The sequence below is a fragment of the Antrostomus carolinensis genome, unplaced genomic scaffold, assembly GCF_000700745.2.
Source record: "Antrostomus carolinensis isolate BGI_N321 unplaced genomic scaffold, ASM70074v2 scaffold10613, whole genome shotgun sequence".
Taxonomy (NCBI): Eukaryota; Metazoa; Chordata; class Aves; order Caprimulgiformes; family Caprimulgidae; genus Antrostomus; species Antrostomus carolinensis.
This window is the reverse complement of record NW_010305850.1, coordinates 23749-41739: the sequence shown is the minus strand read 5'-3', so window position 1 is coordinate 41739 and position 17991 is coordinate 23749. Positions and strand designations below refer to the sequence as shown.

The following is a 17991-nucleotide window of genomic DNA, read 5'->3' as shown; positions in this document are numbered from 1 at the left end:
CTTTCCGAACAGACTTGTATTACCAGATGTGGGAGTGCTCTGGAAACAATCCGATAACTGAAAACTGCTCTGATACAGTCAGCCCAGTCACTGATCCTGTCATAAAACAAGAGGTTTGACTGATGCACTCTAAGAGAAGTCTCAGTACTGCATCATAACTGCACCAGTAGCTGCAGTTTTGAGAGCCCTAAAGTCACAAAAACTCTCCAAGGAGGCTTGCTCTCAGCCACCTGTATGCAGACTTGCAAGGAAAAGAAACCACAGCTAGACAGTGGAAGGTGGCAGCAAGACACACCACAAAGCCTCACAAGACCTACACCCCGAAAGCAGGGTTAACATTGTTCGTGTTCATATTAATCTGTCTGAAATTGATCCCGTTTAAAACCTCAGCAATCTTTTCTAAAAAACTGCTTGGGGGAAAACTGTGAAGAATGCAAGTCTCTCTCAGCCCATGGCAACAAGCCCAATGGCACTAGGCAGCAAAAGAAAGTGTGCAGATTACCCAGTAGAGCCTGTTTATGAAGAACAGATCACAGCAGGTTAAGTGCAGCATGGAAAGGGAATGGCATTTATGCAAAATACAGCATAACAGCAAAAAGGAGAGAGCAAGTCTTGGGAACAGAAAATGGTATTAGTCATGTCCAACTTTGCACAGCAGTACATGACCTAAGTTATACGATTAATCAAATTACTCATATCAAATAAACATTCTTATGTTGTGAATAACTCAAATTTTATCTGCATGCTTATATAACTGTGAGCTAAGTGCAGAGAGCTTTTGTTATAGGAAGTAATATTCCACACTCACACTGAAATATAAAGAAATAGCAACTCATGAGCTCTGCTCCCATTTACAGTCATCCCATCATGCCTGAAATGCCACCACCTCTTCCACGCTGCAAATCCATGATGCATTTTTAACATGTGTAAGCAAGACTAAAAAGGCATTTGATAAGATCTTTGCTATACACAAATTCCCAGAATAAGGGAAGCAACAGACATGGCGCATAGAAACAGTTATGAAAACCAGTGAATTGACAGGTGCCTGCTGCTCTTCATGCAGTACACAAAACCCATTATAACTAGCCATGCCTAGGAGAACTGGCCATCCAAGCAATAAAACTGGTGGCAACTCTTTTTTTTCTGTATAGATTTTACAGACAGTTAAAAAAGACAGATTACACAAGTATTTAAGACGCACACAGAGGACATCTCTCTAGCGCAGGGTTTATATGCAAACCAAATCAAGGTCTTTGCTTTCAGACCCTCCTCCCTTTCACTCTTGTTACCACATCTAACCGTTGGGTCTCAGCGCCAGTTGCCTTGCAGGGAGGCAGGAAGAAGTAAGGCAAGCATGGTCTCCCCTCTACAGCCACGGCCCCATGCAGCACATGCTGCCAGTCACAGAACAGCAGAGTAGCTATGTTCTCCTTACCACCCCACCACCCCTTACCATCCAATTTGCAGTAGTCCAGCCCCCAAGTCACAGTTTTGTACTGCATACAATTCCAGGAGCTACAAATGGCAGACTTGAGCTGCTTTCAGAGGAACAGCCTCACTTAGTGTTGCTTTCAGAGTTTGCCCATAGTGACTGCAATTCAGTTTCTAATCAAGAGGATTATAAAACACAAAAGCAACAGTTCAATCTAAGATCACGTAAGTTCTGTGAACAGTTACCACTACCAAATGCAGCTCCCAAACTTGCACTGTTCATGTTTTTCAGGCCTGCAAAACTTTCAGGAATTTCCAACAATTACCTAAACAAAACACAGATCTTTTGAAGTATGATGGCAAGGAGGAAGACATGGGCCTTAACACCTACTGTGTATGCATCTATAAAAAGGCTCTGCTCAAGACCTGAAAGCAAGTCAACCACATCTTGAGTAAGTGCTATAACGATTAAGACATTTGATATAATAAATATGTGCATGCATCCTGTTTCTCCTCTGATCAGAACTTTTCTTCTACCCAATTCCCTAAATAACAGTTACACAGAAGGGGGGAAAAGTTGTTGAAAAAAATTTCCCTAGCCAATTCTATGTACAGGGTATATCCAGAAGTGTATGCATCTGCTTAGATTCTTGTTGGGGTGGGGATTCAAGGTTGAAGAGCATGGTGGGTATTTCTCCTAAAAACTTTGCTGAGAGATACTGCTCTGTTATGGACTTCTGAGCTGAGATTTTGGATTTTGGATGGAACAGCTTTCTGGGTACTGAACTAGGATAAACTAGTAACAGTTCAGAGCTGACTTCAGTAAGGCCTCAGGGACTTCAAGAACTGGCTTACACAGCTTCCCTGCAGAGCAGAATCTGGGTGGGGGGGGGGCAATTCTCTGTGCAGGAGATGCAGTATCCAAACCACCTCTGCCAAATGAGATCTATTTGTGAGTTTCTGGGCACAAAAAATGTTCAGACTGTTCACTAAAATTCTAATTCTTATACATCCTTTAAAAAAACCAAAAGTTTAATTAATTTGGATCAGAAGACAAATGAAATACTTGTCTCAAATGTAGTTTGAAACCAGCTAGCTTCCTCAGATATTGTTTTTCATTCATATCTTATGCAGGGATAATGACCTTAAATGCTGCAATATAAATAACTCAGTTGGTTCCTGAGGTACGTGGAACATGGGGTATTTTTTACAATCCAAGGAATGATATGAATTTCAGTTCCAGCTACAAAGGGATCAGAGGCTTCCTTCATCATGCCAGGTAAAACAAAAGCATTTTAGTGTTCACAGATAGGACTGAACGGAGGAAAAATGTGAAATATTGCTTGGCTGCCAGCTGAAAACACACATTTTTTGTAAGCAGTTTCATGCTGCCCCTTCACTGGCAACCCATGCTGGCCAGGGAACATGCAGAAAAGAGGTCCAGCAACTGCTCTGCAATCTAGACTCTGGTACCAACCTTCCAAATAAACCTTTCTGAAACAAAGCTTTATCAACTGCACTCCCAGTCCAGCTTATTAGGATAAAAGTTTCACCTGTACCTCCTACTTTTTTCTCCAAGAAATTGATAGACAGCTATCAACTGTTGATAGACCTTAGAAAGTCAGCTTTCCTTCCCTCTTTTTTTTTGAACTATGAAGTTTCACATGGAACACTTAGTTGGCCCACTATACTAGGTTTTTTAAGTATTCCTCTCCAGTGCCAACATAACCTGAGTAGCTCTACACAAAATCAAGTTTCAACAATTGAGAGTGCAGTTAGTCTGCAAGAAACTGCAGACATCTTCTCTCTTATCCTCACCTTCCCAAGATGGTCTACACTGTACACAAATATGATGCTGCTCCAAAGAAGTATGCAAAGTTGGTAGAATGGATAAAACCTTTTCAACTTCACCATTAAAAAACAAAAACAAAGCAAAAACACTCCCACGTATCAGTTAATGGGAGGGTAAAGCTGACAGGGGGAATAAACATATTTGGTGGGTTATCACAAAAAAATAATCTTTCCTCTCTTCCCCCAGGCATCACAAAGTGTTTGAACCAATCCCAAAGCTTTTTGTCTTTCTCATCTTTTTGAAGCCAATATTGATTATATTTTGGATTTATTTTTTTTACCTTCAAAAGACATTGCAAACAATAACTAATGAATCCCAAAATTTCTCTGAGGAACAAGATCTCTAGAGCAGTGCTAGATATAGGGAAGCTAAGGCAAAGAAAAAAGTTGTGATTTACCTAAGTTCACAAAGTAGAGGTCATCAGAGTTGCAAGATTTTGGCTTTTGAGATGTATGCCAAACTGAGCAGCCAGCATACTCCCTCCTACCTGTCAAAGGACTGTACAAGCCATTTTTAACACCCAGTTCAGTTATCACTGAGACACTACTCAATATGCTAGTAGTAACAAAACCAAGTATCACTCTTCATTTCCATCCTGCCTTGGCAAACTACTCTTCCTCTCAAAATCTCCTTCATGAGGGCTTTCTTTTTACCATAACTACTTCAACTTCTCTGGAATTCTGTAGAACCTCTCCCAGTCCAACTATTTCTGAAGGAAGCTCAGTGACCAGGACTGACTATTAATTTTTCACAGATATTAAAGGCTTACAAATCATAAGTCTCCTCTGCTACCCCTGCCTAAGATAAATGCTTCTCAAGAAAAGCAGCATTATGAAACACTCTCCAATCCCAGCACATCATTTAGTTACAGCAAGGGAAGAATCAAAAGCCCAAAGAAAGCAGTCTCTGCCATATCCCAAACCACAACAGGGCATGGAACAAGAAACAGGAGTCTGTCACTAACAAGTAGCCTGCAGAAGGAAGAGGTTCAAAACACTACTCTTTTTTTGCTGGGATAGAAACACAGGAAACAGCAGAAGCAGTTTGGTCTACCTTGTTCTGTGTGAGCCACAGCTCTCTTTGTAGCTCATCTTCAGGGAAAAACTGACATCCCCTGCAACTTGTTCTTATTTCTGTGCTATGCTGGAGGTTGATGCCCTTTGTTTCTGTGCTACACTGGAGCTGGATGTCATTACGTATGTATGCATCTTAAGGTATGGTGATTGAATCAAAGCTTACAGCTGCTTAAACAAGACCCCAGCATTCAACACTTACCTGAGTAACTGAGCGTGTGCAACCATGATGCTATACACCGCTTGGTTCATGTCTTAACAGTGAATCTCCTGCAGCTACTGGGAGCCTAGCTGTAAGAAAGTCAATAGAAATTTACCTGCGTGAATGATCCATCCTCACTGCATTCTGGGATGAAGACTGCTTCCTGGGGCTTCTTTGCCTGTTCCAGTGCTTGAGCTCTCTCTAATCGACACTTGCTTTGGCCAGCATCTACAAAGATAAAAGCAAAACTCACTTAGGTTGCAAACACCATTTGGCCTCTTTAAAAGCTACCAGATGCACCACACAGCTGTGGGGGGAAACCCAAACAAACAAGTATAACGTATCAAGGACCATTACCTGCACATTAATGAGGAAGCTACGGAGTTAGCACTAATGATCCCAAAGACAACTATGAACCTAGACAATCAAACTAATAGCCAGTTAATGAAAAGCTGCCTAATTTCCTAGGCAATAGTTTTTAATGGTCATCCAAGGGCTCTGGAAGCTTCTTCCAACAAGTGCTGGAGCACAGTGTCCATGCAGTGAAAACTCTTACCAGAGATGTGTTTGTGTTAATATTAACAGCCTGAAACTGGATGGCTGAGCATAAGCCAAGTAATTCAGGCCCAAAAGCCAAGTAATTCAGGCCCAAAAGTGAGCAATGTGGAAGAACGGATGGCCCCAGCAAAACTTCTTCTCTGAGCAGCTCTTCCACCAAGATGCTAAAATAAGCTGTTGAGATCTCAGCTCTGCTCCTGTTTCAGATGATGGCAGCATGTAGCATGACCTTAACCTCTTCCAGGTTCAGCTCACTGTTACAGAGCACAGACCCAGATAATCCTAACACTGATGATTGATAGGTCAAAGAGGAGAGTTCTGCCATGCAGAGATACATATTGACTCAGTGTTTACCTTTAAAAAATTATGTCTACCAGTACTGCTGTGCAGTCTAGAAAGATAGCAAACATTTGTTTCCATGGAATTCTGACACAAGGACTAGCAACCTTCCTTTTCAATGCAGAAATTGCAAAAATTGATCATCAGAATCTTAGAGCAGCACCATATTGATTGATCAAGGTTGAATCCCCCCTCCATTCTACCAGGCGCAGAAATCACACTGGTTAACAAAAAAATTCCATTGGATCCCTGAAGATCCCATGTTCTGCTTCATAGATCATGTGAACTTCAGTAACAGAATCACTAATACCAGCACTGAATTAGAAAGCCAGTCTGGGTTCTCAACTCAACTGAATTCACATCGCATGGCAATAAAAGCAACGTCCATCTAAGCACACCTAGATGCAGAAACCAGCAACAATGCTGTACATAGTCTTGATAAAGACATATACCAAAGCTTTCAAGATAAGTACTTTATTTACACAACTGATGACCCAAGACTAGGTTTCTGGTTTACCAACACAGTTTTATTGTAAATATACCACACTACTTCCCCCTCAGGGAAGGATTTCACAAGTCTTCCGAAATTATGGAAATCTTCTCTTTGGAAAAAGTTACTATTCATAGCAATAGCATTCAGCACAGATGCCTGTAGCTTAGGCCCTGGGTTACAAAGCAAGAGTGCCTATTTCAACTCTGCCAATGACCCACTGAGTGACTACAAGTCAGTCACCTTACCTCCCTATGACCTTGTATCCCTTCTGATCCTACTTCACTAATCTTTAGACTGTTTGTGAGGTGCTTGCACAATACCCTTAGCACATGGAGCTTTGATCTCTGGTGGACGGACGTATTATGAGCTTGTATAAAGAGCAAGACTGTTACTCATACAATGAAAATATTTTCTTGCATAAAATTTACATTGAATTTAGCGAAGCAGCTTTTTTTCCTAATTAGGAAATTCCTTCCCCCCACACCACTTGCCAAAGTGACCAGATGATCGGACCTTGTTTGCACACCTCAACTGGAGGACACAGTCCTGCCAGCAGTACTGACATTTCCAACACATGCTCATCCTTTCAGTGGAAAAGGAAGCACTGGCAATGCTGTTAACTGGAACACCTATCACCTTTAGATCTCCTGTTCAAGCTTAATAGTCTAATCTTGCTTGGCACGATGTAGGACATTATTACAAAAACAGATGGTGTGGCTGCACCTTCTGTTTTTATAGCTAGCTAGCTGACTCAAAACACCTTCAAGTTCTGCTTCATAAGAGACAACTACGTAGCAAAATATCAGCATAGATCATATAGATCTGCACACATAAGGAAAGAAAAAGAGAGAGTTGCAAATTTCTCACGTGACAATCAAAGCAGAGATCCACAAATTAAAGTGTGTTTTCTAGCCTCTCCATCTGAGGATACAAGACTGCAGACAGGCATATCTGGTTCCTCTCCTGAACATGGAAAAGAAGCGTAAAGCATTTCCACACAGCATCTACTTTAGTGCTGGCACACTCACAACTACATGACTGAAACTGGATGCTTCACCACATAAGTGGTAGGAACAAACATTTTGTTGTGTCTCCTGTAGTACATATACATTAGCAGTCCAGGCAGAAGGGAGATTTAACTCAGATCTTCATCCAATTTGTCTAATGAGCAGAACAAACATGCACACAGACAAGCTTTTCCTATAAGGAAAAGATAATATAAACTTGTTACTGTTGAGATGACTATGTCTCTCCTGGCAATTTTAACTGGCGTTTCTAGATGCATTCTGTGCTACCACCCAGTAGACCACACTGTATAGCAAACCACCACTATGTCACAACATTTAAGAGCTCATCATTGTTGCAGCATCCTCTTTTGCAATTCAACCCTTGGCTCAAGTGATATCTCTTCACAAATTGCTGCTGAAGGGCTGAAAAGACAGACTATTTTTCTCCTACTCATAAACACTCAGCCCTGATTACTTCTCTCATCCTCCTTCATTGATCTCCAAAGGTCATGCTAGTCCTTTTACAGCCTTGACTGGGAACAACCACCTATATATCACACTGGCTGGAGAGGTGTGCATGTGTGCCGCTATCGTTGTCTGTCATTGCACAGTTCAGTTCCAGTAAAAACAGTGCCTTTAATATCAACATTTACCAGTTTGTTTTTAAAAGGACTGTCAGTCCTTCTCTTCCTCACTCCACAGGCTGGTATTTTTATAATGTTTGCATCAACATGTGATTTCAGTGGAATGACTTCACCTTGCTATTTTTGCTTTGTTAATTAGAAAATGTAAAATATTACATAAGTGCCAAGTGTTAAAAAGTACCTGTCAAATAGCTCACCCCAAATAAGATGCATTACAAATTTTACTAAAGCCTGCTGTTATGATGTAGATTCATATACCCTATTCTGCATTTTGATTGTTTACCTGAGTGTTTCAGCACTTTCTTCCCTCTTCTTAAAAGTGTTCTCTGGAGTATCAAACACCAAGCTTATAGAACAGAACAGCATTAATACATTCCAGTTTCACAGTCCAGACAGACTAAATAGGACTTTCTCCACTCCCTTACATAAGGTGAAAAACCAAAACAGAAGCACTTTTTTTTAAAAGCAGAGCTGTTTAATAATTGGACTTTAAATATGTTCAAACTTAGGATAGATTTACTGCAGCTCAGAAAGCTGCCTCTTAAAGAAAATTAATTCTCAAGTTGGTAGCTGGCAACTAGAAGATTGTGAACTACAAGTGATGTTTTTGACATCTGTGGCCTAATCTGCAGAATGCAGGTGCACGTAATTTTGGATTTTGCAATGAAGTTGGCTAGCTCCCATGGTTGATCTTATCTGAGAACAGTTTATTCAAATGAGACCACCATGTCCCTCATAATACACACAGTACACTCCGGAACAGGTCCCAAGAATTCCAGCATCCTCTCTTCAACAGGCAGAGGCAGTTTTGGTACTGCACAACATCATAGTGACCAAGCAATCCTAATAATACAAAGTAAAACATCTCCAGGCATCCACATAACACTAGCAGCAAATATATAAAATGCAACTACAAAACTCTAGCTATTTAATTTTAATTCTACTTTGTTTTTATCAAGAGCTCAAAGGGCAAAAATTGATCCAACCAGCTTTTGAACTATTTTAGTTCCATTAGGTAACTGTCTCACATACAGGCCAGGTCCCCATCAGGCATGAAGCAGTCCAGCTACACTGAAGTCAGCAAATTCATACCCAATGATCTTTGCATAAAACATGCAAAAATGGAAACTGAGCAAACTACAAAAACATGCCCATCTGTCCCACGGGGTGTCAATCATTCTCCACTCTCCCCATTATTTTCCACTTCATTTCTGACAAGTCTTACACCTGGAATCTCCAACCTCTTTCCTTTCATGCTGACATACTTTGCTCCTTCTTTGATACTCACATACCATTTCTACCTCAGAGTTCCCTAACTTATTTGGAGCATAGCTAAAAACATGTCTAAATTTGCAATGCAATTGGAAGTGTCATTTCATATTTTATTGACTAACTGCTACCAATAATGGATCCATTTTATTCTCCCTTGACTAGTAATAAGAAAGTTCAAAGACAATACACATGGATCTAGCAAGTGCACAAGAAAAAAAAAAGAGTTATTTCAAAATATAATCTCCTGTCCAACAAGAATAGTAGGTAGAGAAGACAGATTACCTTCAAACAATTCAACAATAGTCAGAAGGAGACCTTCTTTTCCAGCACATTAGCCAAATATGTTCATCCAGGTATCCTAGGAGATGGGCTGAAGACCCCTGTTACAATTCCCACCAGTAAATTATAGACAGGTTCTTTCTACATAGTGACTTGTGATCTAAAAGCAAGCTCTATACCAGAAGAGACTTTCAAAACCAACCATTACATATCTAAAAGGAGGTTTTTAGAACACTCCTGCCCCACCCCCCCCTTTTTTTCCCCCTCAATTAAATAGGCCAAATAAGTTCCTGGAAACCAACCAGTTAACATAGAACTTTAGTGTGTTTTAAGCCACAGGTGTCCGATATACCCTAACAATCACTGCATAATTTTGACAGCTTACCAAGACTCATTTAACAAATACTTGTCCTTCATCCCTGCAAAGTTTTGAGGCATAACTCTTACTTGACATCAGAATTTAAGACGCCTCCTGACAAAAGATCCAGGTTGGAGTACTTGGCTCTGTATTTTACAGCTATGCCATCTGGAACCATTCTCTGGAATCTCATCAATGAGGCTCCATTTGTCATGGATGCCATTGTTTGATCATTTTAAGCTACTCCTGACTTTTAACCCTTTGTGATGTCCGAGTGAGGGTTCGGAGGGAGTTCAGATAGTTTAGCACTGAAGGAATTTCATTGAAAAGCACGTGAGGAACCTAGCAATGAGCAGGAGCTGAATAAGAATTATAGTTCCCAAAGGGCTGGCAAGATTTCATCTTTAAAGGTCCTCAGCTGCTTGAGAAACAGCAGAGAGCTAATCTGAATCAAAAAGATTCTGTTCTCACTATGGCAACTATTCTGCTTGCCTTGGCACAAGTACAGTTCAAGTTATCGGCATATGAAATTGCACAACTACACCTTGCTGTCCACAGTATAGGGGGGGGTGTGGGGGGGGGAGGGTTGCCCCCTCAGAGAAGGAAGCACAAGTTAAAATTGCTCATTTCATAAGGATAAGTTATTGGATACAGTATCTATCACAATTACATGTGACTGGGCTCAATGGCCCTTTGGAATCTCTTCTAGTTCTATGGTAGTTCCCCTGCAGAGCATCTCTGTCATGAAGAAAGAATGAATGCAGGGTAAACCTGGTGCTCTACTGCAGTAGCAGAAGGTGCTCAGACACTGCAGGCTACATCTTCCTTTGTGCAAGTACAAGATACAGACCTGGCCAACTGCCTGTAGCTAGGCACACCTGTCTTGCACCTGTATTTGCCAAGAACAGTGATCTTTATGTATGACTAGGTCATGTTCCTAACATGACTAGAAAAATCAAAATACTTTTCAATAGCAGCACACATGGAAATTACCATCAAGGTTAAATTTGCATGTGATAGTTATAACAATATGCCTACTTCCCAGGGATTCATGAGAGTGTTAGTGGGTTAAAAGCAAGGCTTGCAGCTGTCAAACACTCCTAGATTATTAGGTACTGTATATTACCACAGGGTAAGGGGAAAAAGGAAAGGAGAACACAAGCAGTTTCAGCTAAACATTTCAGCTGTGTCAGAGAACAGAAAGGAAAGTATACTTCACCCATGCTTAAGACAAAAAAAGTCTTCTGTTACTTCTTTGGGACTCTCTGCAATCACAGTATACAGTGGGCTGTGTAATTTGGCAGTCAACATTTTCTCCACTTCCAGACACTTTTGTATATGGATGTACTGCATTTCCGATCCTATGTTTTAAGTGACTGAACACCGCCAGTTTATGTGCCAATATCAGCCGCAGAGTTGTTTATCTAAGCTGCTCTGCTCGAGTGATGAAAGCAAAAGAAAGACTCCCACCCTACTGTTTATTGCGATACTCAAAAACACATCACCTGCAAGAAGAGTTCAACCACTTCTTGGGCCCTGGGAAGAAAGCTTCTGGGTTTCCAGTACTCCAGAAAGCAGCATGATTCAAAGACTTTTTCTATGCTATGGGAGAGAAGCTGCCATAAAGCAAGCCAGCACTGGGGGAAATCATACAAGTAAGCTTTTTTCCCAAGTGAGAAACTGTTTAAAAGACATGCGCATAATTCATCTAAACTATAAAGCTCATCAATACATTGAAAAGGGATTTCCATTTTAGAACAAGTAACTCTGCCAAAGATTTTTACAATAGTAAAAAAGCCTTCATAAACAAAAGTCAGGCTTAAATGCATCCTTCCACGGGGATTTTAATGAGTTTTGCCTGTCATTTCAGCCAGTTGCTAAAAACATCTGTGCCATCTGCCCTCTGAGTAAGTTGTGCTTTCAGGAAACACACTCAACTTGATTTTTCACTTCACTGCAGAAGCAAACTATTTGTGTGACAAGACACCAATATTCCTTAAAAGAGTTAAAACTTCATCTTTAGACTATACTGAAGAAGGGTTTAATTGAGAAACAGTATTCTCACTTTTAACTATGTATATAACAGCAAACAGGCAAAAAAGAGGCCATGTAAAACCTTGCCTGCATTCTGTCTTCTTAACTAGCTCAGCACAGAAAGGCTGTGTATGTCTGAAAAGGGACTTGACATCTAATATGCACAGCACATTCTTCCCCACTCCACATTCCTATCACTCAAAGGCATCTCAGTTTCTCATCAACACAGGTAGCAAGGAAGATCTCTTCTTTCAGGATTTGATTTTGCATTTCTGTTGGGCCAGCTCCTTCTGCTCTGCAGACACATATTTTGGCCCCTTTTCAAGTGATGTCTCTGGCTCCCTTGCCTTCTTTCATTGATAATTCCGTTGGCTCTTACTCCTGTCACCTAAACCCAGACTCAGATAACCATGCTCACTTGAATGCACAGTTTCAATCAGATTATTCACAGATCACAGTACTAAACTCAAAGATCTAAAAATCCAGGTTTTTTATGAGGTAGAACTGCCATTCCTCCCCTCAAAGGCATTTGAAATCCACCTACCTTTGCATCGGCCACGATGGGTCACGCTCAAACTTGACTCCCGGCATTTGGCTCTCTGGTAGTCACACATTGACTCATATGTTCTGCCATCAGAAGCACAGAGGGGTTTGGACTGGGACCTGGAGCAATGCAGGTTACACTGAGGGTCTCTGTCACGGTCGCTTATTAAAAACTGAAGAAAGTGAAAAAAGGAAGGAGGGAGAAAAAAATAAAATACTGGTTTTGTTTAGTTTTCCAAAACAAAGCATGGTGAATTTTGGTTTTATGACAATAACAATATGGTCTACAATGCAATTTAAGCTGCCTACCCAAGGTGACTTTGCCTGAAGGGAACTTAAAATTAAACACGTACATCTTAAAAAAAAAAAAAAAAAAAAAAGCAGGGGGGTGGTCTTTGCCATTCCATTTTCTTTAACAGAACGGAAACATTACTCACTCTGCCTCACCTCTGAAAACACAAGATGTGCAAAGCCAAACACAACCCACACGGGAAGGGCAATACTGAGTCACAACAGCCCAGCTTGCCTAGCACCCTGCCACAAACAGTATCTGGTGCTAGGCAATTTTGGTCAGAGGTGCAAGAAACTTATCACTGAGGATGGAGGAAACCAAATAACCTATCAAGATTGGCCTTGGTAGTTGAACCATGGATGTGGCCAGCTTTATATCACCAGTTACTTGTTTTTAAAGCCTTACTTATGTCATCAATGGATACCACCTGCAACAGCATACCTGTACACTCCCAAAGCCACATTTTGTTCCTTCCCAATGACATTCTGCCCAGCTGGAAATTGCATTCCATCCATCCCACAATTAATTGCACACAATGTGAAAAGCTATTTCCTTTCAGAAGTCCGAATTGGTCATCTTTCCAAATACCTCTTCTTCTTGAGCATTCAGTTCAGGTGCAGTCTGTTTTGTATAAACATGGCACTCCCTTCTTGTTAGTCTCAACACGAACAATCTGAGTCTCCCAATTCTTCATACAGACTTCCTCTGAACCATGATCACTGCTGCTTGCCTTCTCTGAAGACAGCTTGCCTTTTGGTTTATCTTTTGGAGATTGGGAAACCCACAATGCACATTAATGAGTCCCCATTTTCCATCTGCTTGTTCCCTGAAAATCCCAACATCTGGCAGTAGTTTACTGTTGTACCCTCAGCTGTGCTTTGAGCTGCCTATAGATACACCCAGGTCTCTTTCCGAGTCTGACTGACTAACTAAGCAGGGTAGATGGGAAAGTGACAAGGGTTACTACTGTCCTGTCCTGGTGAAACTCTTCTGATGGTTACAGAAAGAAGACTGACATTTGGGGTCCTCAGAAAGACAGTATGAACTTGAGAAAGAGACCTGGGTATATCTATATCCAAACCCAACCATCTGCTCACAGGAAGATTTCAGGGGACTCTTGAAACAGGTCCCATGAGGATTAAGCAAAGAAAAGGGAAGTTAAACCTGCCTTGCACTTCCCCTTCCCAAGCTCCCATCTCTTAAGCCTCTCTCAAGGCTAGGGGGACCAGACTTGCTCCCTAATACAGCAATAACCAAGCTCGCTGTCAAAGCAGTTAGCAGCTCAGCAGTTTGGAGCTGACGGGCAAGCGGGCACTGACTGACACGTTGCCTGCACGCACCAAGCCTGGCTCTCCAAGTATGTTGATAGCTGGATGCCTTACAGGGAAGTGTGACTCATTGCCATAATCACCTTGGTGTTACAGTTGCCTACAAAGCTGTCTGCTCTATGCTTTGAGGTTAAAGCTGTTGAAAAAACATCGCCTGAAGCCTAGTTTGGGTTGGTTTCTAACCACTCCAAGAACATGCATCTCTGAAATTTGTTTTTTTTACATTTAAAAAAAAAATTCTTCACCCCCTTTCTCTCCCCAATTAAATGAGATGAAAAACAATTGAGAAGTTGCATATTTTAATATAAAAGCATATTAGCTCTGTACTGCTGGATCTTTTGAAGACTCATGCATTATTAAAATCCTATTTAAACATGACAGCTGGGAAAAGCAAGGTCTGCACTTGTTTTAATTCGGGTGGGGCAAACTTTTTAAAAATCTCATCTGTCAGAGACTTGCCAAAATTTGTAACAGCAGAGTTTTTTAAATGTTTTTGTTCCTTTTCTGCAACACTCTCTATAACGTGGCAACACCTGTTCCAAATGGGAAATTAGACAATTTAAACCTGAAGGCAATTTTAAATGGTTTATAGAGACCTGGACTAGGCTATAAAAACACTGGAAAGGTGGACCAGATTTTTGCCCAGTTCTAGTCAGGGGTTGGACCATTACAAGGTAGGTTGGAATTGCTCTGGCTACAGCAATGTCTTTCTGTACCCCCCAAGGTGCAAAGATCACCAGTGACTGTAAACATACAGCAAAAAGAAGCAGCGTAATGTCAGAGACTCTGAAAGACTCACAAGGCTTTTCAGCTATCTGTATAAACAGACTTTAAAAGCAGATCTGTGATACCACAATATGGTGCACATACAGCAATTAAATACTTAGTTAAACACAGAAGGCATTCTGGTTTAGAAGGAACACATGCATGTGCCTTTTATCACAACTTTGAGGGCTTGAGCCACTGGCATGAAACTTTTTGCAAATTCCTTGTGTCAGAAGTTGAGTTCCACAGATCAGTTATCCAGAGGTGCACCAAAAAAAGCTAGAATACTGTTTCCCATCAAACCATACTACAAACTTACTGAAAACTCAGCTTGTATCATGAAAACTCACCTAAGGCTTCTACAGCTTGTACCAAAATACTTAGTACAAAAGGGCCTTACAGGCCAGAAATGCTTCTCCTTCCAGAAAGGGCAACTCTGAAGAATAGAAAGTCCTTCTCAGGGCTGACAAACAAGCTAAACTTAAGGGTATGGAAGAGCTTCCCTCCAGTGCCTCCTCACAGAGGGATGGGGAAGAACAGCTCAGCACTGATTAATTATGAGGGCCTGAGGAAACATGCAGAGCACACCACTGCAGACTATGAAGTACTTGCCTACTCAAATTAAGCCAAGAACCACGTTATAAAAAAAAAAAAAAAAAAAAAAAAAAAAAAAAAAGAGAGAGAGAGAGAAAAAATCAAAGCCTTTTTAGCATTTGTAATTTGGATTACAGTAGGGAGCCCACACAGCATGTTAGGTGCTTTCCAGACACCAAAGATGCCACACCTACCTTGCCAAAAAAGTTTAGGGTTTACATAGTTGCACAAGATGGTGCTTGTTTTGTTCAACTACATTATAATTGTAAAAGTCTGCCTTAATTTCCAGAAGGATCCAGGATCACACCTGTCTGATCAGGGTTCTTCTCATGTGATCAGACAGCACTGCCAGAAAGATCTCCTGAAGATATTACTGAAGGGCTTCAAAAACTCCCCCTTACAGTAGGACACCTGCTCCACTATAGGTCAGAGCCCTTGTCTTTGCTCAGCAGCTCTGCCAGCTTTCAGGTGGTAAAATGATGATTCTTTGTCCTGTTTCTAGCTGGTAAGCATTCATGCTACAGAAGTGATCATCAACACAGACCACTCAGAGACATTTAACACACAGTTTTGAGCATCCATCCTCTCCTGCCCAGCACAGTTTTCTTTCTAGCATTTTGCCTGTCCAAGAGCACAACTGCCCTCCTTTATAAACAGCCTCAGCCACTTGTAGAAGAAAAACACTGGATAAATGCTGAAATATGTGTCTGCTTGCAGAGAGAGCACTTGAAGCTATATTAACAGCTAGGAATGCAATTCATAAATTACTTGTTCCCAGTACTTCTTTATTCCCACCTGGAGCAAGCAGGCACTCCTCTTCCAAGGAACACAGCTCTGCTCCAAAAGAGCACCTTGGTCACTGCAGGAGATACTGCTGAGCCAGGCAGAGGGCTGGAGAAGCATGCACAGGGTGCCTTGACACCTGACTACTGACCCACCCCAGATACAGCTGAGGCAGTAACAGTTCTCTGGTTCCTTCAAACTAGGGGAAGCATAGCAAGATATTCTGCCTTTAACACCAGCTGTCCTAACGCAACTCTTGAAGCTCAAATCAAAAGCTTGTGATCTTAGCAGCCCCAGGATACCCACACAAGCAGGCTTTGCAAACAACAGAATCAACAGACACAGAGCCATTCTTGGTGCTGTACACACAGACACACAACATGAACAGATATGGACTCGGGAAAAGTAACCCTACAAAAACACATGCAGCACCAGCAGGTTTCCAAGCTTCATATAGAAAGAAAAGGGAAATAATGATCTTAGCTCTGAGATTTCTCAAGCTTCTTTTTGATACTCCTGTTCACATTTGCTTCAACATCTAAAGCAAACAGGACTGAGGATACTGTCACTGGCTTATCAGTCCTTTTCTCTCCTCCTTTTTCCTCCATGAGAGAAAAACTACCAAAAGCAGAGCTAAAAAAAAAAAAAACACCACAAAAAACATACAAAAACTAGCAGGAATAATCTATTTTCTAGGGAAGTGTTAAAATTGACAATTGACAATGTGTTGTAGTGTCAATTAAATTGACTTAAGGTTGACTTATATACTAAATGTTGACTCAATACTAAAATAAGCATAAGTAACACTAGTATTAGACAACAATATTTGTATTTTCATAGCATTTGCTTACATCAAGGGAGCCTGCACAGCTCCTACATCAGTCAGTTTGAGTCCCTGCCCTAAAGAGCTTCCAGTTCAATGCAGCTCTCAGAGCATCTTTTTATGTCAAATGCTGTATCAGGACAGAAACCTCCTGCTTTAACAAATACATTTACACAGGTGCTTGCAGAAACCACTTCCCAAACTACTTTCTGCTTCTTCAGACTTGAAAAGAAAAAGGAAAGATAAGAGGTCAGAATGAAGTTAACTTTGCCAACAAAGCATATCTGTTCTTTTTCTCCACACCTCAACACCACTGCTGACAAACAACAAACACTGATTAAAGGCTTTTTAATGCCTGTGAAGGAAAGCAGACTCCCTGCAGCTGCAGAGCAGCTGGGAACACTTGTGTTATTTAGCAGAGAAAGGTCTGACCCCACAAGTGAAAATGAGCTTGGTGGTCACTCATTCGATTCACCATCTGGGTACATTATAAGCACAAACAGAACAGCACAGCCCTTTTTGAGAAAGGTAACAAGAAATGGCCAAGGCACTTCAGTACCAGGGTAATGTGCTTTAGCAAGGCTTCAGGGGAAAGAGGGAACAAGGGACACAAATGACATGAATGTGAGAAAGCTGAAGACTATTAAGAAACAAATCTACAAGACAAGAGTCCGCTACAGATCAAAACAAAGGTGTCTCCACCAGTTAGCAGCTTCACTTCTGATTAGTACTGCAGGCTGCTGCCTAACAAAACTGAGGAGTAGAGATATTGAGAAAACAGCGCATGCTGCCTTTCTCCTGTTTTGGCAGACCTCAAGTTTGAAGACCCTTAGAATAAATCCTTGGAAAAAGTGATCGATTTAGGTATGTTCATATGGCACAGGTCACTCACTCCTTTGCCAAAGCACTCAGACCAGCCTGTCTTAGTAGAAATGAAGTTCTTTCTGGGGAGAATGCCCCAGGAAAACCATGCTATTTTATACATTAGAGGAGACTATAAACTTCTGGACATTTTTTTTGCTGTTGGAAAGCATCATCTCACATTTCCCAGTTTTAGCCTCACAGATTTATGCCTTGATTTCAGTCTCTAAACTGGTGCAACCAGCCATACTGGAGGCAGAGCTGGAGTCAAGTCCCAGTTCTAATCACGGGTAGACTCTCAGCCCCATGGCAGGTTGCCTATAAGATGCAAGGACTTCAACTTCAACCATGGGTTTAGTACTTCAGCCAAGTTTCCTGCTATGGAACCAGATGCCTAGCAGGCCTCAAAGGCGTCAAAGATCCTGCTCCAAGCCAGAGACCCAAAATGCTTGGCTTCCAG

The 17991-nt window shown here is 41.3% G+C and overlaps 1 protein-coding gene across 1 annotated transcript in view; it reads right to left on the bottom strand.

Annotated features, from left to right (window-relative positions):
- Positions 1-16839, bottom strand: part of LOC104522575 (SPARC-related modular calcium-binding protein 1-like) — a gene marked incomplete at its 3' end in the record, with an annotated part of 23329 nt that extends 6490 nt beyond the window's left edge. Inside the window, 3 exon segments of the mRNA XM_029084253.1 lie at positions 4674-4786; positions 12087-12258; positions 16699-16839. Of these exon segments, the coding sequence (XP_028940086.1) occupies positions 4674-4786; positions 12087-12258; positions 16699-16839 (426 nt within the window).
- Positions 16840-17991: the final 1152 nt, after the last annotated feature.